We start from the raw sequence: 22,551 nt of genomic DNA on the forward strand, positions 1-22,551 counted from the left end.
TATTGCAACTTGGAAATCAGAAACCCTTGATGTAGTTCTGTATGAAACACCATCCTAGAAGCAGCACCACGACAGCAAGCTTTGGACTTCCTCCATGGAAAATCAACATTCCTTTAGGATAGTATGATGGACTCTGAAAGTCTTTATACAAGAATATGAAGACATTCAGTTAGCCTACAGAAGTTCAGTTAACCTTCACCTTTAAATCTAAAGGCAAAGAGCTAGAAAGATGAGTGAATAAAAACAGAGCAAGAATTAGGTACAATGTGCTTATTGTCTTTTATTGATCTCATTTTTTACATGACTAAGTGGACAGAAAATTTTCATTTATTTCCTGAGGAAGCATTTAATTTATGTAATTTGTTATAGAGCACAAAGTGCATCTCTTTGCAGTAAATTTACTCCTTTGGCTTTGTTTGCTTGCTCTCTGCAAGTCCCAAAAGCACTGCATCAGCTTCCAACAACGTTGTATCACTGGCTGCCCCCAAAAACCTGGATGTCAGCTCAAGATCCAGCAGTCTCAGGCGTACTCGGGTTCCTCTCTGGTATTTTCTGTGAAGAAAAGGGGAGAGGGGGAAGAAAGTAAGTTTTGTTAAATACTGGTCTTACATTTTCTAAGACTCTCTCCTCTCTGCAGATCTAAGCAGCAGCCCCATAGAAAACGAAGCACTGCAGTGAAGTCCAATGCTGTTGTAACGTCATCAGCACTAAAACTGCTGGGACACACTCTGTGCCACCACAGAGCCAGTCTCTGCTGATACAGTCCTGCTCATCGAAGAACAGACACCACCAGATCCCACTGTGGGAATGCAGACTCTACAAAAGAGCAGTTTATTACGTGGGAAACTGTTTGTGTCTTCCATCAAAATATTTTACTGTATCATCTGCTATCATGCCAATAATTATCTGCAGGACAACATATCATCAAAGGGGAGGAAAAGTCATCATTAGATCATTGGTGACATTGCTATTATCAAAAAGTACAATGCTAGCTAACTATGGTTTATATTTCCAACCCTAGGCCTCAGGCAAGGAACTTTTCTTGTCTTATCCCCCCATCCAAAGAGTGGGCATCATCTGCAAGTTTTTTATTACATATAATTAAAAAGAAACCCCACAACTATTGTAATGAAACATTCTGCCTACAGGCTTGGGTTTTATTGTTTTATGCTCTCTTTTTTTCTTCCTTTCTTTCCTTTCTGACTTTCTTTTTAAGTCAGAAGATGTGAGCATTCAACGTGGTTTTAAAACAGACCCTGTGTTAAGACAGCCATGCCAAATTAGTGAAGATTTTTAAAATACGAGCAGATTTTATAATGCACCTGGAAAGCTACTGATTGAAATCCAGCAATAAAATTGAGAACTACTCTTCTTTTGAAAGTTCAAGTTGTACTTTTTTTTCCCTAGTCAAATCATAAAGAGCTGAAGATACAGCAAGCTTGACTACCTTGAGCAAAGCAAGGAAAAGTTTCAAACATTCTCCAGTTACAACTGAAAAAAATACAATATGGAAGCCTGGTTGCACCATTTCCACTTTGCTCATTTTCACCTCCATCTTGGGCAGACAATCTTCTCTGACAGCTGTTTGCTAGCATGAAGCAAAACTGAGCCAGATTTCAACTTTCTTCAGCTCATCAAACCGAGATTCATTTGGAAAACTAAACATCTTAAGAAAAGATCCTGGACTTGCATTTATGGTGTGTTTTGTTTTTGTTTTATTTTGCTCTCATTTTCTGTCAGTGCTATCTTACATCCATTTCCCTTGGCTCTTGGCTAATCCTGGGTAATAGTCAGCTATGGTCCAGACTGCAAAGGAAGAGCATTTGATACCTCCACCCTGAGTAGGTCTGTGGGTACATTGGGTAGGTACTCAGTCAGCAAGAGTCCTGCCAGCACTCATCCCAGCAAATCCTACAATGGTCTGCATGAGTCCACTGGAAGTAACACACATTTTCTTAAAAAACATAAAAGTGAGGGCCCTCACCAGTCCAAAATGCAAGTAACCACTGCTGCAGTGAAGAGTATGGCACAGCTACCAACGACAGAACACAGCTTATGTTTGGTTGTTACCTAAATACCTGGAAGGGATCAATTCTGTCCATTTCTCTGTGAAATATATTAACTTCAAAACAGAACAGTTTCACAACTGATGAGAATTATTTACGAAACCTAACATGCAGCATTTCAGTGTTGCTGAAATCAAAAGACAACACATAAGACCTTTAATCTTCCAGGATTTGTTAGGTTTATTGAGAAGAGAGGTGCCCAAAAAGGTTTTGGCATAAGAAGAAGGAAGAGGAAAGCTCCTCATTGAAGTATCTTAAATGATGACCAGCAAATGAAGACAAGTAGTTTTAGCCATTTGGGTGTATGGGAGAAATTGCCAGAAAACTCTGTAGCATGAACCAAACCTTCACCTCACTGACAGCTGCTGGCTGGATGGGTTGCCTTTGCCTCTAACCATAAAGTTTTCCTGATCTCTAACAATATCTTCAGCATAAAATATCAGACTTTACTGCCTTTATCAATGTGTGGGGGGGGATTAGGTTTTGAGAAAGGGCAAAATAAGAGGGAGAGAAGGAAATCTGAGAGAGAAAAATGGTCTGTGGAAACAGAAAAGAAGGAGCAGACACCTTTCAATGAGAAAATAGGAGGCTTGAAAAGACAAAAAAGAAGGGATATATGTAAAGCATATGACAAAAAAAGCACTGAAAACACAGACGAATTATGTAGAAATCTAGGAAACTACTATATACAGTAGAGCCAAGAAGAGGAAAACATCACTGAAAAGACTGCATAAAACTATTAAAACCTGACACTAAACTCCCATCTTTGAACTACAGCACTTTGTGCCGCTTTAAAAGATCTTAATATATTTTAAATCTAATAAAACTTAAGACTAACACTAATGGTTCTGTAACAAATTTTAAAGACCAGTCATCCCTCTGCCTTTTTCTTCTCTCTTTCCTCCTACAGGAAAAGCAGCTCACCAGTAACCTACAGCAGGTAGCTGTTGAGAAAACTGCCTTCAGGGTCCAACAGACTTCTACAGAGATCGAACTGAATGAGGTTTAAATTGAATTAGAAGTCCTTTCTCTATTTGACAGCACACAGTGGGAGAAATATTGAGCTCCATCTTTGTAACTGAAATACAAAATATTACTTTCATCACACATCATTTCCTTTTGCGCTGGTTGCTTGACTACAGTGATGTTTTACAAGTGAATAGATGAAACTAATTTTTCTAATCAAGCCTTTAAAAATACTATTTATAACCAGGGAAGTCCATATGGAAAATCTGTGAAGAAACTGTACTTTAATGATTAATGTGTCTAATTTTATAGGAAAATAAACAAATAAATAAATAATCTTAAGCACAACTCCTCCAATTTTAGCACTGCTCACTGTACAGTCTGCAGAGAACTTTGCTCCAATTTCCAGACATGACTTTAGTGTAATTTGTAATGCAAAATCCAAGTAATTGTATTTTTGTAAGAAGAATCACAATCTTCAATGCTGCTTCAGTAACTGAAACAGATTCCAGATACTTTAATCATACTTAATTATTAAAGAAGCTTTTCCAGTCACAGCACATCTGCTTACAAAAAGATCACAATGAACATCTCTTTGAGGAGCTGACACAACTGCCAATTTATATGAATATAAACATTTGGGTTTGTGACAGATGTTCCCTACAGCTAAAACACTTCAAGAGAATGTGGATGATGTAGAAAAAGCAGAAACATGAACACAACATGCAGTGGTGGTCTATCCACCACATTTTAGAGCAAGAGGAAATGATAGGTTGCCCTACGCATAGCAATCATATTCTATCCACAAAGATATTTATCCTTAAAACAGATAAAACTATCCTATGGTTAAAGCAGAAGTTTGAAGCAGGATCCAGAAACAAAGCAGGCATTTTGTTATTTTCAAGAAGAGTGGCCTAGGAGACACAGGACACCAGTGTAAAAGGAAAGAAACCATGTACTTACTCCACTTTGCAAAAGGACTCACTTTATTTTTAAGTAACAATGCCAGTATTCAAGATCATCTTATCCAATGACCATCAGCAGGTACCACTGACCTTCACCCAACCCCCAAGCACTGTGTTTCTCAAGGATCCACATGTTTTCCTCCTACTACTTCCTACTGCCAGGTAAAAGTATTAAATTCACTGAGAAGTAGACAAAGGTGTTTAGTTACATACAGAAATGAAGGTATAAAAATTTCTCCAGAACTTAAAAAAAATATTTACAAGTAGACTTAAAGTTTGATCCACTTCCACAGAATTTATTTTCAACAGCTATGAATTTTAACCCTTTGGGAACCCCAATTTTGAATGGAAGGACCCCACCTAACACCCACATTCAGAGGTGGGAATCCAGCAGCTGCTGTTGCTGAGCCATGACCCCCCCTCAAGCCAGTGTCCAGAACACCCACTTAAGTGCCACCAGAAATGTTTGCCTGAACTTCAACCAAGGAACTATGTGTCCCAAAAAGCCTCCTCTGTTTTAAATGTGTACCTGTAGGCTTCTCTCCAACTCTTCTGGAGTAGGCAAAGCACTAGATACAAGGTGTACCTTCCCTCAAACAGCCACTTCCAGAAAATGATGTTTAGTTAAGTTAGAGGCAACCCAAATAACTGCTTCAGTGCACTTTGCAATTTTTGAACTGTCATGGAGAATAACTAGAAAAGGAGCAAAATGAAAATCCTTTTTCTTACATGAACCATAAGTCTGTGCAACCACACATCACCAATGTAACACAGAATATAAGAGCACAGAAAAGCACACAGTACAGCCTTGCTAATGGTGCTAAAGAAATTTTAAAAACAAATACAAAAATTAAAGTTTATGTCCTGCTACTGCATTAAAAATAGGGCCTATGATATTTGCATGCAAATATCAAACTACTATGTATTAACTTACAAAAAGTAGGTCTTCTCTTTGCTAATCATATGAGTGGAACAGTGAGCATTTTCAGACTCAAGTGACTTGGAAGTTTCCTTCTGACTGTCGATATGGCTTTTACTGCAATTTGGTCTCTACGCTGATCCTTTCACTTTTGCACTGAAGTTTTAAATCTCTCAAAATCTTAATGGTAAATTAAAGGGTTTAGCCAAAATTCCCCAAACTCTTCAGTCAAGATTTTAAACTTGTAATTTTAAAGTAATTTTACTATGTGAAAGATATATGAAGAAACAAAAAAAACCCCAATATTTTTACATAATAAAACTGCAGGGGGAGGATGTGGAATGCCATATTTCAGCTCCTTCTAATTAAGAATGCTGGGGGGGTGGGGGGATGGTTTTTTTTTAACTTGAAAGTCATTCCAGGTTACAGCAAAAGGTCTACAAATGGATTTGCCTTGGAAAACGATGAGCATGTAAAAACAAGGAGGCTATAACTAAAAATGAGGATCCCAATTATACCAATTTTGGCCAAGAAAATGGGACAGTAGTTTTGCAGGTGTGCAATTTCACATGCAAAGGAAGCATCCTTATTACTAAATGGCATTAAGAACTTTATTCAAACTCTAAATTACAGGTGTAGACATTAAAGCATTTTGTTAAACTATCCATTATTTAAAACTGCATGTGATCACAAATTAGCAAGCAGTCCTTTTTCTATTAAAACTCCTCAAGTTATTAGTTTAAAAATTAAGGCAACAAAGCTTCTATTCTTGGAAACATTGCTACAGAAATAAAAACACAATTACAGAAATGGTTGAGTCTCACTGGTCTTGGCTGGTGTTTCTCACTCATTTCAAAAGTGCATTCACAGATACCTTCTATTTCATACTATAAAAATACAGGACTGATATTTTGAGACAAGCAGAATATTTTGGCTCATATTTCCTCTACTTTGTTAAGGGTTCTCAGTTTCCATTGCCTCCTTTTGGAACAATAACCTGTGCAACACAAAGATGAATGAACTTGCTAGGGTTGGTTATGACCATTCTCATCCACTTCCATTCTTCCATGCCCTCTGTCCCACCCCTCAGGAATGTGCATTTCTGAAAGGAGTAGGAAGGCAACTGTTAAACCTGAGGCTTAATTCCTACACTGAGGGTGTAGCTTAGAGAATTTAATTTGATTTTTTTTACACTTTTTGTATCATTCTTTTTTGATGTCCCCCCGCACAGTCTAGTGATGGCTTTCTGCAATGAAATGAATCCCTGGATCATCTTCCATACAAAATCAATTAATATAAAACACTCCAAAGACACGGTTAGAGTTGAGCCATGGTACTCTCAGTAAATGCCATCAGAAGTCTTGATGCCTTTCATTTTTGAACTGTGAGAATTTCAAAATGTGCTTTTCAGATCTATTATTCAAGAGGCTTTGTTTCAGTGCCATAGCACAGTACAGAAGTTTATGAAATTTGAAACCATTTCACTTTCTTTTTTTTTTTTTAATATGTGAAAGACACATTATCAACCAAGAAAGAATATAAGAGCAGCAAAGGTAGTGAAATAAATTGACCATCACTTTCTCTCCAGAGTTTGGGTTCACCATTCTTACCAGCATTCAAATCCACTCAAAATCACCCTGTAGCTCCTCATTAATAATACTGAAATGATAAAGCACTCCCAGAAGTAAGCCCACCTCTAACTAACTGCAGCCAGCAGCAAGGCAGTGCAGCAAAGCTGTGTGTCCATCTTGTTTCTAAAAAATGTTTTGAAGCATTCCTAGATGCTGCCTGAGCCCACACTGGTCTCAACTTTATCAGCAAGGGACGCCCTACAGGTGGCTCAGGGAGTACAGTTCTGTATGAGTTTTGTCCAGGCCACCCTCTGATCCTCCACAGTGAAGGAGCCCTGCAAAAGCACAACACTTCCCAGAAACTTCTCCCTCATTGCCAGTATACACAAAATTCTTGCTCAGAGAAAATATGGATGAAAAAAGCAGACTGCTGTCAAGCTGAAGCCGGTGCATTTCTATGTAAAAATCTACATCTTGTAAAGTGATGGGGACGACAATCCTGCATCCAGCAGGTCCAGACAGCAGTTGTAACATACCCCCTCCCCCCTCAGAATGAGCTCCTAGGCAAAGCTGGGGCAAAAAGTCCAAATCCCAGTTTTGTACATAGCAGTGATGGAAGCAAGGGGCAGGAAGCAGGAAGGTCCCATGAATTTTGCACAGATAGAACATGGATGGTGGAAGACATAGTGGGAGAGCAGTATTGGGGGGTACTATCCTGCTGACTGCCTTTCTTTACAGGCTGTTAAAGAGAGAACAAAGAACATGCATAAAAAATAATAACTGAGTAAATCTGTTATTAAAAAGATTGAGCTGTCAATACAGAAAGAAAATACTGGTATTAAAAGGTGCTGTCAGGGAAAAGCATGTGATAATCAGGAAAGTGAAGTCCAACTAATGCAGATGAGAATGACAATTTGCAAATAATATTGATGAACTAAGAGGAAAAAACTCCAAGCCCTGAGACTTTTCAGCCATTGATGATTTCAACCGAAGAGATGTCAAAACAGATGTGCTAGTTCAGTTCAGGATAACCTGCTGAAATGTCATGTCTCATGATACAGTGAAGTCCTGAGAGATGACCTGAAGGTCCCTTTTGGCTTAAATTTTATACATCCATTATTTATTACCACAGCATCCAGTCATTCAAATAAGGGATGGATGCTCAAAATAGGATTTTCAAAGCATCTCTGTTCTCTGCAATCAAACACTTCACAAAAATGCTCCAAGGTTGCTGGCTACATTCTGTCAGAAAATGCAATCTCGCTTCTTGTGACTCATCAACCGATTACCACTTTAGCTCTATTTATTTCCTACTCCATTTGTTTTCCTCTTTCCTCGAACTAAGAATGCAAACACACTCTCATTTCTTCTGAGCAGTTACTGCTTGTGACACCTGCTTAATAACTTTTCAGAATATTTTTGCTCCTTGTGCCCAATCCATACCTCTGCATGGAAACAGGTTATACTCTGCTAGATAGAAGCAGATAAAAGCTTCTCATATTCTTGGAACCATTTAGCAAAATGCTTTAAGAGTGTGTGAAATGATCAACTTAAGCAACAGCCATTGTCACCTAGTGTTTTGGAACAACAGTGCATAAGGAGATCCTAATGGCAAACATCCTTAAAACCAGCAGGTTTTATGCACCTGAGGAAGTCTAAGGCTAAACCCCACTTTACACTGACCACCATCTAAAGCAGAAACTGGAAATGAATACACAAAGAGTTTGAGCATATTAGCTAGATGCTGATGTGAAAAATACCCTGAAGCACTTGAATACTGTCTCTGGACAACTGGAGCTTACAGAAGTGATAATGTCACTGCATGTCTGGACACTTGGGGGCAAAAAACCTACTGAACAGATTGGTACAAGCAGCAGAGTTTGAGAGTCCACTCCATTGTTACGGGGTAAAATAGTATCTCTAGTTATGCTTATGGAGCTGTTCAAAGCCATAATTTATTGGTCAAGCCTTGGCAGCTTCATCCTGTGGGACTCAAGTGTAGAGACCTTGTCACCCTTCCCTGTGTCTTCACTGTTGGCTACTGAGATGCCAAATAGCTGGCACAGACATAGGTGCATGAAACATGTAAGTCTTCATTCCTATTGCTAAAAAAAAAAAAGGTAAATACAAAGCCTGACAAGAACTGTTTTATAATTGTCATAGAAAAACATCAAACAAGCCATTGTGAACACACTGTCAAGCTCTGCTACTACTATGGTATCAATAATCAATGGCATTTGTATCTGTGACAGCAAAAGAATACAGCCATAAGTGTCAAATATTCAAATCTAATTCTGTTCTGGTGTGGACATTTAGAGTCTTGGTAGAATTTCTTATTTGTAAATCACTGCTAAAAAGTAACATGCTTTTCCTCAATTCAAACAAAACCTAAAGCAGCCAATATTTAATTACTAGAACAAGGAAAAAAAAAATCTTGCTGTAACTTTTGCTACAGTATCTGCAAGAATCAATTTGCATTCACTAAAACTTTTGGTACAGGATCATTCCCTTTTTTAGGGAAGGAATCCACAGAATAATCTATATTTTAAAATGTACTTCATATCACATCAAAGATGAATGCTGTAACCTTTTCTCCATGGCAGAGAGAGGTATGCTTTGACAAATGAAACTTGCAAGAGGTGGCTCCTGTCATCTAAGAACTTGTATCAGATATACTCACATCATCATACAGTAATTTATGCCAGTTTCTTTCTCAGTCTATAATGTAAAGCATATCCTTTAACTTGAGGGGAAAATGAAAGAAAAAAGAAATCTGAGTCTTTAGTCCAAATTTCTATTTTTTTTCACTGTTTAAACAATGAAATTAACTATTAACTATTGATTAAAATATTGCTTTGTAACTTACAAAATGTTTTAAAAAAATACTACATATTTAAATATATATAAAAAATTAGCCAGCAATTTTACAAAACATTAAAAAACCCCATAGCCCTTTATGCTTACAGGCACCAGAGGCCAGGCAAACTGCTTAAAAGATGAAAGATAAAGGTACCCAAGTGGAAAAAAAAAAGGCCAAAAAACCAAACCAAACTCATGTGAAGTATGCTCTAGCTCACATTCTTCTATCCATCTTTCCACAAGTAATCATTATTGTAATTCCTACCCCTTTTCTTTCCCATGCTGAGACCTTGGCTCAGTCAGATACTTTTCATGTATATACTCCTAAACCTTCAGCCCTTTACAGTTCAAGTTCACTTTCCACAATACTGTCTTCATTTTCTTCATAGATATGGTCTCAATCTTACTCCCTTTCTACACATACTCCATTTCCTAAATCAGAACTTCTCAGGCCTCTCACTGTCTCCCTGAGATCTCAGACCAAGCATTTCTAGTCTTCTTTTTCTATTCCACAAAAAATTTTAGACATATTTTCTTGCCCCCTCTTACTTACTGCCTCCTCACTCATCCTAGTCCCAGCCCATTTATCCAGCCAAACTCACTTTCTTCTCAGTTTCTTACCCCATCATAACTTTCTCTGTCACCAGTACTAAGTAAGTTGTCTTCCTTTTCTTGCAATGCTTCTCAGTTTTCTCACTCAGCTGATTCCAATCCCCTCACACCAGCCATCCTGGCAATTCTCTTATAAAGGATTAAAAATAGTACATTTTGATAATTCAGACATGGTTCTTATCAAAATTCAAATCAGACTCCCCCTTACTGGCTGGGTAATGATACCAGCTATGGGAACAATGACAATGAATTTAAAAACCTGCTCATCTTTAGTGCTCAACCCTCAAGCTTTTTACAGCTTGGAGTGGCTGTCACACAGGAGAATCTTCAGCAAACCAGGATAATTCACATACTGTCAGCAGGTTTTTGCAGACACATCATCTAACCCTGCTTTGATGCCCTCATCTGCACTGATGGAAAGTACTGTCCATGGCTGTATTTAAACCTCACGATAGCCATAAATTGGATTTATTCTTTTCTTGGACGAGCTGGATGCAGAAGACATGTAGAGACAGCCAAAATGGCTGTTGAAGTGGCAGTGAGTGCTGGTAACATATTAATGTGAGGGCTGGCATACAAAGACAGACAGAAAATAGAGCTGCTGAACAGCTGAAGCAGGTACCTGAATTCTTAGCTGCAAGTGAATGCAACAGGAGAGGTGCAAAAGGTGCTAAAGATGAGGGAAGGCTGGGCACTAATGGTTTGGAGTCTCAGAGGAAGAATGGGCAGTGAGAGAAGCGTCTGGAGGAGATACAGGTTGAGGAGTACAACTTTGCAGAATGTGGGTGAGATCTGTAGAGAGAGTTGATGGGCTTGAGAGAAAAGGATGAAGAACTGGATGGGACTCTAAGACAAGAGGAGCCAGAGGTACCACATGGTTCTTTATCAATCAGCTAAGGCCAAGGGAGGACTGCTCCTTCCCAAAGGACTGCTAAAAACTAGCAGCTTCTTCCCTGAACCTTCTTATTCCCTAGTCTTTCCCCAACTTTCCTTGTGGCTGTTGGTGACTCCACAAAGCACTGCCTGTCACATCCACCCTCTGGCTTGCCCTTAGTGTTCATTGTGGCAAAAGTCAAGTCATATTTACGGAACAGTTGGTCTGTAAGATGCCGCATATGCAGATTGCTCAGACAACTGCAAGACACTCAGCTGAAGATTTTACCTAAAAATGTCTGACAGTATGGTCTGAAAAAGCTAAACGTGCATAAAATGGGATCTGGCAGAGAAAAAGTCCCTCTGTAACAACAGATTATTAACCCAACTATTTCCAGTGCTCTTAAACTATCTTGAAGCATCACCGAGTGTGCACATCTGGAAATGCCTGCATTTCTACACCAGAGAACATTACCCAACATTTTAAGGTATATCAAATAATAGTTCTTGAAGTTTCAATTCCTTGTTAGTATCCATTTATATGAATGCCTCGAGAACAATCTCAGCTACTTACACTGTAAGTGAACAATACGGACTAACACGGAACAGACTTTTTGAAGAAAAAGAGTTCATGCTGCTCCTGTAAAAGGAACATCTTCAGATTTGGTCAGGAACATTTCTTTGTAAGCTAACACTTGTGTTATTAATTCCAATGGCTTTCACAGCTAATAAAAGTCTATTCAGAGACAACATAAAAATCTTATTGAGGAATGGTGCCTTAAAAATGCAACCAGTTTGACACTGTCAGATTGATTTTCTAGACCTGGCAAGGAAGATTGTAAAATGTAAAGGTTCGCTTCTCTGCAGAATGCTGTGCACTTGCCTTTGAGCAGAGCAAATATTTGATGGTTCCACTTTCTGCTAAAAAGCCTAACAGATTAATAGATCTTAATCAGAGTTGGGAGAGGGAGAGTGTTCAAATGTGTTTCAGATTTTTAAAATATATCCTTCATGAAACTGTGAAATGGATGAGGAAAACATATAAGGAACATCCATGAGGAACCTGGTGGGTCTAGGCAAGGCATTACCAATGAGAAAGGTCACCTAACAAGCCACTCACCTGCTGCTGCACACAACATTAGGAGTGAGCTCAGATTATCAAGGGCAGCTTTTAGAAATGCTAAATGGAGGGGAAAACCATCCAAAAGAGCATGAAACAGGGTATTACCAGACTATTAAGATACTAGAAATTACAAAGGTTGACCTAATGCTAAAATGCTTGAGGTTAAGGAAATATGGACTATCAATGAATATAACTACCAAAAGGAACTTCTCAGAAAATTTTGTTTTGGAGGCAATGAAGAAGAAATGAACAGTTGGACAAATCAAAAGAAACATGCAGGCAAGAATGGCAGCTGCAGGTTGGAAGTAGACAAGGAGGGGCCTCCAGGGAAAGCTGCTGGGTACCACATCAGAACATGTCCTGGGATCCTGACATCAAAGACAGCAGAAGGGTAGGAAGGGTTTCTAAAGGGAATTCTGTTTAGAGGACACTGATGCTGGAACAGGAGCATGCCTGCAATTTTAAAAGGGGGAATGAAAGAAGAGGGAAAAGCTTAGAGTAAGTATAGTCTATGCAATTCAGTGAAATTGGAGAGACAAACAGGAAAGAGGCCTCAAGGATGAAAAAAGCTTATTTAAAAATAGTAAAAAGTAGGTGTAATCATGATAGCAGATTGGCATTTAGTATGTGGAGTACACCTGGAAAAGAACTAGCAACAACTGTTGTGACATTGTAAAAGGACAAGAGCCATCTTCCTGATTCACTCATTTGGCTTATGCCTTCTTCTACAACCACTTTATTGTCCTCTGCTCAATAGAACCACTGCTAAGTCCTTATTAAATACAACACACACACAAAATATGAACTGAGAAATATGACTGAGAAAAAATACCAAATAAGGCTGTGGGTTTTTTTTCCTAGATGTGGAAAAATGAAAGAACTACAAAAAAATTAAATTATTACATCTTTCTCCACAATGGAAAAATTAGACATAGATAAAGCTACTTAGGGGAAAAAAAGAAGGAATAGAAATCCTGTCATTAGAGGAAGCAATTGAGGAATAAAAGAATTAATGACTATTAGACAGAGTTAGGTAACTTTCCCCTCTACAGTCCCATCTCCAAATTCTTAATAGAAGCAGCTTCTTCGAGGATTTTTTCACCTATAAGCTCTTTTTGGACCCCATTTTCTCCAACTTAAACCGTGCAATCTTTCAACTGGATCTACATAGGCAGACCTTTCCCATCTGAGATTTATTATGGGGGTACGAAACTGCCAATGAAAAGAGTCAAAGTCATGACAAAATGTGTGCATATTTGAAGAATGGAGATAAAAAATAGCATGATATGAACAAAAGGAACTTAATCCAGACCCCCAGCTTCCAGGTTTGTGCTCCTCATGCTTGGTACCATCAACAACAGAAGAGTCTGATTCAGGGCTTTAGGGAGACAATGTCATCAGCTGTGCCCAAAGAAGAACCATATCCTCTGGCAGACTTTAGCACGAGAAACAGTTTGAACCCTCTTCTGTACAAAAGCTCAGACAAACACTTAATGCTATTAGTTTCCAATGTTACTAAGAAATTAATTTAAACATTTTAAGCTGTCTTCTTAGACTCTTTATACAGAAACTCCAGAACAGATGTCCTAAAAATAATTTAGAAGGACTGTATATCAGATCTTCATAATGCTAAAAAATGAAGAGCTGAAAGTACCACTGCTCTCTCTCCACAGTCAGAGCACTCTCATTAGCTCACCACATGCGGCTGCTCAGACTTGTACTCAAGGCAGCAGAGCTGCTGCAGATGCCTGCGACAAATCCTGTGACCATCCAAACTATGCCAACCATACCTTGTGTGACTGCTTGCCAAGGAGAGGGTGTTATTAGCCAGGCTTGGCTCAAACAATTCACTGCCCACAAAGCTACTTTAATGTACTGTCTCTACTGGGGTAAAAAACACAGCAATCCAACAATACATTACGATACTTTCCCATCACTGCAGCAGTTCCCACCACAGGCAACACTTTGTCTCCAACAAAGAAGCCTCACATTCTGTGCCTGCAAAAAAAACCCTATCCATACTGTAGGGATGCCAAGAGGAACATCTGTGTGCTCAGAAGGACACAAAATTGGCTTTTTGTGTGCGTGTGTGTGTGTGCCTGGGTGAAAGAGATGGGGGCAGGGAGCTCACAGACAATAGCTTGTGTGACTGCATGGTAAGGAAATGTTCTTTCATTCCCTTCCTCCTTCTTTTAATTTATTTTTTAATCTGAACAAGGGAGTCAAACAGCCGCAGCAGTTATCAGCTACTTCCCCAAGTCCAGTGAAAAGGGTTAAGTTCCTCCCACATGACTAGTTTTAGCCTGGATTTATTTTTATCAGAAATAATTTCTTTAGGCATTAAACACCTACATTCACATTTCATCAAATAATACAAGGATTCTGGGTCTACTTGTCCCTTTGTCATAAATTATTATGACAATAATGAAATCAATGAAATGCTGAACTACAGATAATAATAAAATGTCTCCTATGTGATGGATGCATCCGTGGGCTTTGATTATTAACAAATTGATGCTTAAAAGGGAGGAAAAAATAATCAGATAAAAAAAGTACATATACTGCTACCTTTCGGAATAGTGGGTCAGTCATCTAGATAGCAGCATAAGAGAATGTAAACCTCAACTTGCACTACCATGAAATTAATGCTGTAAAGCAATGAAAACCAGTCCAGTGGAAGCAAATTATTATAAAAAGCCCCTCTACAGAGGGCAAAGATCATCACTTACCAGTAAGCATTTTTATTTTGTTTTTATAAGACCTACTTAATCTAAAAGCAATCCAACAATTCTTTACTGATGGATTGTCCTGGCTCAGTCTCATTTAAATATGTTCAACTTCCTGGCTACATTCAAAAGTGAGAAGAAAAAAGTCAGAAGAAACTGTAAGGGTTTTTTTCCTGGAGCTGTGCCTGCTAATGCCACATTCTCCTTTTCTTCCTGCCCATTCTCCAGCTACTCTGTTGAATATGTGTGGTGCCATCTAATCATCTGACAGAGACCATTAACTCAAACTGCTTCATGCCTTAGTTTTAGCGCCAGCACCTCCAAAACTGGGAGCATGAGGCCAGGGAATCAATTAGCAGTGACTTATCTGTTTCCCCACATATTTGTAACTCTTTAACCAAGGGTTTGAAATTACATCCCCTCCCTTCTGAGGGGGAAAATGGAGCCAGGAGATGCAAATCTGGAATATAACTCAGCCTTTCAATCATCCTCTCAAACACTCACCCTGCTAGGAAGTGCTCCAGCGAAATAGGCAGGTTTTGACATACCTGTTGCACATCAGAAAAAGAATTTTCAGGTAACAGTATGCACTGTTATCTTAGTGTGCCTTCTCCAGAGAGAAAACTGAGTTACAAGAGCTCCTACAATTCCTATCCACAAAGCAATAAATACATAAAACAGTTCTGTCATCTGAGAGAGGTGTCCACAGCATTTTACTCTGGACTTGGAAACACCAGGCTGGCACTTTAGGAAGCTCAGTGCAGAGAGGAATGACTCAGCTGGGCAGAGCTCAGGTCTGGCAGGGCTCCTTGGGTTTGGAATTAGTCCAGACACCTTTGACAGCCTCTTGACTGCCCAACCACACAGATCTAAACTGCTTCTCTGTGGTGCAAGACCTGATACAGCTGCACTAGACTCTCACTGTCAGGGGCTCCAAGGGGCACGGTCAAAGTGGCTTTTCAGAGAGTCAATTCAGAACAAGGAAATTTTTTTAGATCTTGTTTAGCCCTGACCCTGCCAAATCAAGAAAAATCACACATTTTTTTGCTGGGCTCCACTGTCCAGAAGGTTGTACTCACCCAGGTCTAATGATACCTGAATGGGAAGAGCCAGCTCCAGATCAGCCAGTACGTCCTGCTGGAGCTTGGGATGTGAATGGCTACAACACAGCACTGCAAAAAACCAGCCCACACCTGGAGGGGACTGAGGTGAGTGGCTGCCAGCATCTGCATGGAACCACTTGGATGTCCTTCCTAAAACATCCTGCAACAGCCATGAGATCCTGGCAAATGGAATGAACTGGATATCTCCATCCCTATCACTTTGGAAAAGAGGTGACTGCTAAGAATGATGTCCAAACTAGGACTCATTTAGCTAAAACACAACTAAATATTTGACTAAAATTGGAACACTTGAGCTTACAATGCATGAAAGAAAAATGTTTCACTTGTCCTACGCATGAATAAAAATTATCAGAAAATAAAAAGAATTGTTTAATACAGAATCTGTGTATGACTGAACAATATATTTTGATTCTTATTTTGCATTTTTCAGTGAAAGTAGTAAGTGCTCATAAAACCAAGATTAAAATGTAAGTCAGTTAATTGCAAGAAATTAATTCAATTTTTAGAGAATTTTCCTTTTCCGACTGTCAAATCCTCCCAGTTCCAGCATGATTGTGTTAGGTATTGTACAAATGTGTACAGACAGCAAATCTTGAAGTATTTGCAAACTAGTGCTTGAATTCTGTAAGAGCTGTGGTCCATGTCACTGACATGGATAAACTTACTGATTTCTGTGGGATTACATACAGCTCTGCAATGTGCCTGGACAAGTGGCTGCTGAACTGGGGCTAAAAAAACAAAAAAAACACCCCATAACTCCTAAACCAAAGTAAAATAACAAAGAACAAAGTAACAAAGTGAGAAGGCAATATCTCTCATTTGCTGGACTTTTTTTTCAGAGCAGTAAGTCTTTTTTATGTATATACATATATGTATATACATAAATGTATACACATACATTTCCACTCTACTCTTTGTATTTTCCTCCAAACTTTAGACACTTTAACTGAAACTCCACATATAACTTCCTTTGCTCTCTCCCTTCTCCTTATCAACATTTATTTGATTTTAAAAATGGCACCAAAAGTTTCTGTAGTCAGTGTTGTGGGACATAAGTGCTCAGTGAGAACTTTTTTCCTAGCCAATGCTCATACCAGCTCCTAGAAGACCAAGCATCTTGGTCTATATCCCACATTCCTGAACTGGAAAATGGAAGCTGTTAAGATTCTGTCTCATTTTCTGTTACCTGCAACTGCTGTGCATTCTGTACGTTCTAACATGCAAACAATATTCAGGTCACCTCCCCATTTTCCTTTGCAAAAGACTCCACTGAACATTTATACTCTTAAAAATTAATGAAAATATATTTCAATAATCCAAATATTTCAAAAACTTTTAAAATTCATTACGCCTTTTTATGGATGCAGGAAACTGTTTTACAGCAAACTAATCGTGTCTGGTATGTTCACCTTTAGTTTCTGACATGTAAGAATGAGTCTTTTATTTTAATAGATTTTGAAGATGTTCCAGAATAGCAAACTAAATACATTCAGCCAGTGAATTACTGCAGACTTAGAGTGGTGGCATACATGAACCAGAGAGGAAATAATTGTAAAGAAGGCCAGCACATCCACCCATCACCCTTCCATCGACTTCTCCAGGTCACACCCCCTTTTTGTTTTCCATGTTAACCTTTTACTCTGATTTTCTTTCCCAGGCTGCCTGGAAAAACCTCACTGCCTAACTTACCATCCCAAAAGACAACAAGCTTTGCCAGTGTTTTGTATTGGAGGGATCTTATTAAAGCAAATGAAAACCAATGCAACATTCAAAGTTTATAAGCCTGGAATAAAATGGGAACCCAAAATGTTAGAAACTAATCTTGTACTAAGGCAGTCCTCTTTTCAAATGTCAACTTTATGCTAAACATTCAGTAATAAATAAAACAAAGAAAAGGCTTGTCCCAACCCATTTTCAAATAAGCTCTGTCACTGAAAAGGAAATTGCTTAACACTTCCATCTATCTCAGAAGCTGGACACTGTGGTTATATTTGTTAGGGAAAGCAAGGGAGATCTCAAGACTGCATCCATACCTTTCACTTTGTTAGTCTTTTCTTTCCCACTATCGTCCAAGAATCCCAGCTCCTGTTATTGCTTATCTACTGGTGGAACACGGTAAGATGCAATTAATCACGATAACAAAATCCTATTCTTGTTTGTGAGTAAAACTAATTGTAGTACAGTATTTCTTTTCCATCACCTTAGAAGGCGCCTTGCAGCTTTCCCACAGTATCAAGTTCCCAATACACGCATACACACAGAGCACCCTGGTGATGACTCATTCCAGCTTAACCTACCTTTTCAAACAAACTTCTCTAAATAATGTATTATCTGCATTTTAAAAGGCAGGTGAAATTCTACCACACTCCTATAAAAAGGACAGGGAGGCTTATTGTACTCCACAAAAGATTTAAGGAAAGTATTGATGGTCCAAGCAATTAGTAATACTCTTGGGGTAGAAACAATCATTCTGAAAGTTTTCTCACGTAGGGAAAAGTAAAAACTACACATAAACAATTCTGCCTATTAATGTGTCAATTCCATTAAAATGTTATCAACTCTGAAAGGATTTACTTGTGCATTTAAAAATACCCTGCCAGTCGTAAATCACTTTTGAAGCCAGTGGTGTTAGTTATAACATTAATAACCACACAAAGCAAGAACAGGCATTCAGTCTCCCAGTTCAAATTCAGCTTCTCTGTACTTGGGAACAAGCTCAGATTACGTAGGTGATAAAACGCCCGCAGAGCCCAAGCAGGGCTGAGCACCAGGAGGCCGGAGCAGGTTTAGGCTGTTGCAGGACTGATCATCAGTACCTGCTCAGCCATTTATCACCTGCAGAAATTTCACCTGCGGCCAGGACACAGCGCATAAATACCTGGACACAGAGATGCACCTACAGTGCTGCTGGAGCAATTACTGAACCTTAAAGTATCACTTTTTGCATAGGAATGATTTTAATTCACGAAATGTACTTTTGTTTATAATATATAAATAAAACTTAATGTATAAATATACAAAAAGTTTAATATCTAGAAAGTCAACTTTATTTAACATAGGATTTTAGCAACTTGCCACACTTAACACCCTATAAAACAGCAAATAAATGCAAGATTGATGGCTTTGCTTCACCAAACACAGTAAAAATCAGAAAGAAGTCACTGAAGTTTTAGAGTTCAGCTAGCACTGCAATTACTGTTGGGTGGGAACTCCCTGGCAGAGGGCTTAGGTTTGTCTGTGTACTGGATCCTCTGTCCCAAGAACAATTTTTGTGGGCAAAAGACACAGCAGCACCATTTCTGAATGGCAGTGGGGGACCAGCCGCTGCAGAGCTGGAGTAATGGTAAGACAGCAGCTGCCATAACCTTGGTGCTGCAACAGAGACAGCAAAGTGGCTCTGGGAAGTCCAAGGGTTCCCTTTGGCCACCTGAACACTTATTGCCTCACACTCGTGTTGTGTAATGATACAAAGAACAGATTTAGCTCGAAATAATTATTTCAGTGGGTTTTTTCTAGCTTTATCAGGCATAATTTGAATGTTGCAGCCTCATTTAGAAAACTGAATTAGTTTAGCTGGAAGGATTGGGGAAGAGACCAAGCAAGTATGTACTGAATGTTCCTGGAATACCACCATCATAGCCTGGATGTCAAATACATGCTTATCCATCTTTGTGATGTAAAAAGAACAATTCATAATATTTCTGTCATTTGGCAGTGCAGTACAAGCACCATTCTGATTACAGCTACATTTAAAGTTCATACATAACATAATTGTCAAGGTAACAGTGGACTAAAAATGTTGTATAGAACTAATATTTTGTAGAAATTTGTACAAAGTGAAAAAAAAACCCCAACACATAAAAGTGAGGACTAGTGAAATTAAAGAACTTAATATTCATATAGCTGGGATTTATCCTTAGTTGATGCTGTGGGTGTTGCAAAATAAAAACTTGCACAGCAAACTGCTTTGCACAGTAATTGCACAGGTTGTGCAGTAATATACAGGTTAGCTGTTTGATATCAAATGCAGGTAACTAAACTGCATCCTCAAAAAGATCAAAATATTCAGATTTTTCAGATTAGCAGTGTATTAGTCTGAAAAATCCTCCAAGACATGGGAGTGAGACTGCTCTAACTCAAGCTGCTAGAGTGTTTCATACTAAGTAATGGGGGGAAAAATAAGTTAATAACTCTTAAGCATTTTCAAGACTTATTTTCTGATTTTGATATCTAGAGAGCTTCTATGCAATGACTAACTGATACATTCAACATTAATGTCTTACCATTACTCTTAAAGAGTTTCCCTTTCAGCAGTCAACTGGTTTGTGCATGTGTGCACACACAAGTATTAAAGGAGTGATAGATTTTATTTAAACTATATATGTGTGTAGGCTTGTACCAGATACTGCTATTTGATTGTAATACTGGATGCTCATAACTTTTTGGGGTTTTTTTCCCCCCTAACATTTTCAAGCCTGAACAGAAAACAATCCAGGTACAAAGCTGTAAGTAGTGTACATTCTTCAGTAAGAAGCATAGATAAAAAAAAAAGCAGGAAACTGGAGGGCCAAAAGTTGAGAAACCACAACAAAAGTTTATTTCTTGTTAAATAGCACAAGCCTTTGGTGGACCAGAAGATATTTACTCAAATTACAGTTTAGCAAAGCCTGATAGCAAATTGTTTTAGAGATAAGGTCATATGATTGACCACCTCAGCTTCTTTCAACAATTATCGTGCAAATAGGAGCTGAATGAGAGCTGACTGAAATGCACAAAATCAAACTGAGGTGGCAGAATCAATCCCAGGTAATAGTAGTATCAATAATTCAGCCAAATGCTTCCCCATCTCACTCCTACTTATTTCATGGTCATTTACAAAAGAAGATGAGCAGATTACTTTGAGACTTTATTTATGAGCATTTCTCATTCTATGTTACTTCTACAGTAACACAAACTCTTCAGAAAAAGACAGTATTTTACAAGCAGCACAAAGAAGTATTTATTTCAGGAATTTTGAAATGTTTGCTGCACTTACTATATTGAAACGCTGAATTTTCTACTGTACTTGCCTCAAAGCGTCTCAAAAGTCTTCTTTAATATCCAGCTACTTTCTAAAAACTTGATCAAAATCAGAGAAATTAAAGGTGGGATGGGACATCAAATCTTATCTTTTACACCAAAGGTGGTACCATGATGAAAAATTCATCTAACTTGTTTTTAAGAAACTTCTGTGAAAGAAAAGTTTTTTACAACTGTTCCTGAGTAAACCCTCTGACAGTTTCACCATCCCAACAGCTGAACTTGTTTACCAAATATCTAAGCTAATTGTCTAAACCAAGCCAATTTTTTTGTTCTTCCTCCAGCCAAGATCAAAAGATATGACCGAATTATCCTCTATACTAGAAATAGGATTCGAATCCATGCACTAATTATTTTCATATTGAAATGATTAAAAAATAAATTATGAAATAAACTCCCTTTAATACTTCATTAATTCTGGTATTTATGACATGAAGGAAAGTTGTAAGAAAATTAAGGTGGCAAAAAGCTTTCAAAAGCTAAATATAAAAATTTAAAAAGTTTCTCCCACATTCACAGTTCAGCCCCTTAGGTAAACATTCAAGTTTAATTCAACACCAGTGGTTTTACTTCCATAGAAATACAGCATAGAGCAGAAAGAAGAGCCTAACTCTTCTAAATCCCAGTTCAGTTTTCTCTTCTTCCCATGAGATCAGCACTAGTACTAGCTGTTACTCTTGGCACCCCATGCAAACTACCATCTGACACTAAAAATGGTACTTGATTCTCTAATCATATGACTGACAACTGGCACGGTGATCAAGGGACTGTGAAATGCAAATCATTCTTCTCCTGACCAGGAGAAATAAAACAAGTCCAGAAATCACCATTTTTTCCTGGCTACTTACCAATTCTCCCTCACTGGGCTGTAGGACATGAGTTTCTGCTGTTAATGCTCCAGTTGCCTTTGGTCTGGGAGACAAACCAGTCGATACTAAAGACATCCATGTATGTGTCCAGACATCTGCTACCTTAGCTCAGTCTACATGCACTATCAAGCAAGTAGCATGAGGCACTTCCCTGATGAAGGTCACCCCTGTCAAATTTCAAGGTATTGTCCAGAAGCTGGACAGGATAACACTACATTTAAAAAAGGCAATATATATTCAGAAATGCTTGACACTTTCTGCAGCACAGAAAGAAAAATAAACAACCGGCAAGAGAAAATGACAGCGGATAATTTTATTCCAAGTATTCAAAATCTGACAGAATTCAGCAGGACAAGTAACAGGAGATATAGACCATGAGGTATGAGAAAAGCTTACTTAAGGAGCACCACAATCACTTTTGCCTACATGGTACAAATGAATACATTTAACAATTGCTTGCTAATAATGAACTGCCCTGAAGAGTTGCTTTGCTATGGGAACAACCACCCCACATCAAAAGAACCTCATTTGTATATCAAAGGAGAAATTACACTCAGTAATAATGTTTCTTTGAATTGGCACCTAAAAATAGTATTGGACAAACTTAACTTTTGGTCTGAAGACTTTTGAAGGGAGAAGTGATTTTCATTATAACCAAAAAACAAAAAGAAAACACTTTCACTCGACATACTGCAAATACCATAGGAAAAAGCAGAAACTAATTTTAACTATGTGGTGTGAGGAGGTGGGTGTGAAAAAGAGGAAGACTACTTCTTACACGTACTTCAAAACTTCTCAT

The 22,551-nt window shown here is 38.4% G+C and overlaps 1 protein-coding gene across 1 annotated transcript in view; it reads right to left on the reverse strand.

Annotated features, from left to right (window-relative positions):
- Nucleotides 1-260: 260 nt before the first annotated feature.
- Nucleotides 261-22,551, reverse strand: part of LOC310918632 (tumor protein D52-like) — a 122,535-nt gene continuing 100,244 nt past the window's right edge. The window contains exon 7 of the mRNA XM_083877540.1: nucleotides 261-552. Coding sequence (XP_083733666.1) covers nucleotides 399-552 — 154 coding nt within the window. The 3' untranslated portion in view covers nucleotides 261-398. The remainder of the gene's footprint in view (nucleotides 553-22,551) is intronic.

This window comes from Zosterops lateralis, assembly GCF_965231275.1.
Source record: "Zosterops lateralis genome assembly, chromosome: 1".
Lineage (NCBI taxonomy): Eukaryota > Metazoa > Chordata > Aves > Passeriformes > Zosteropidae > Zosterops > Zosterops lateralis.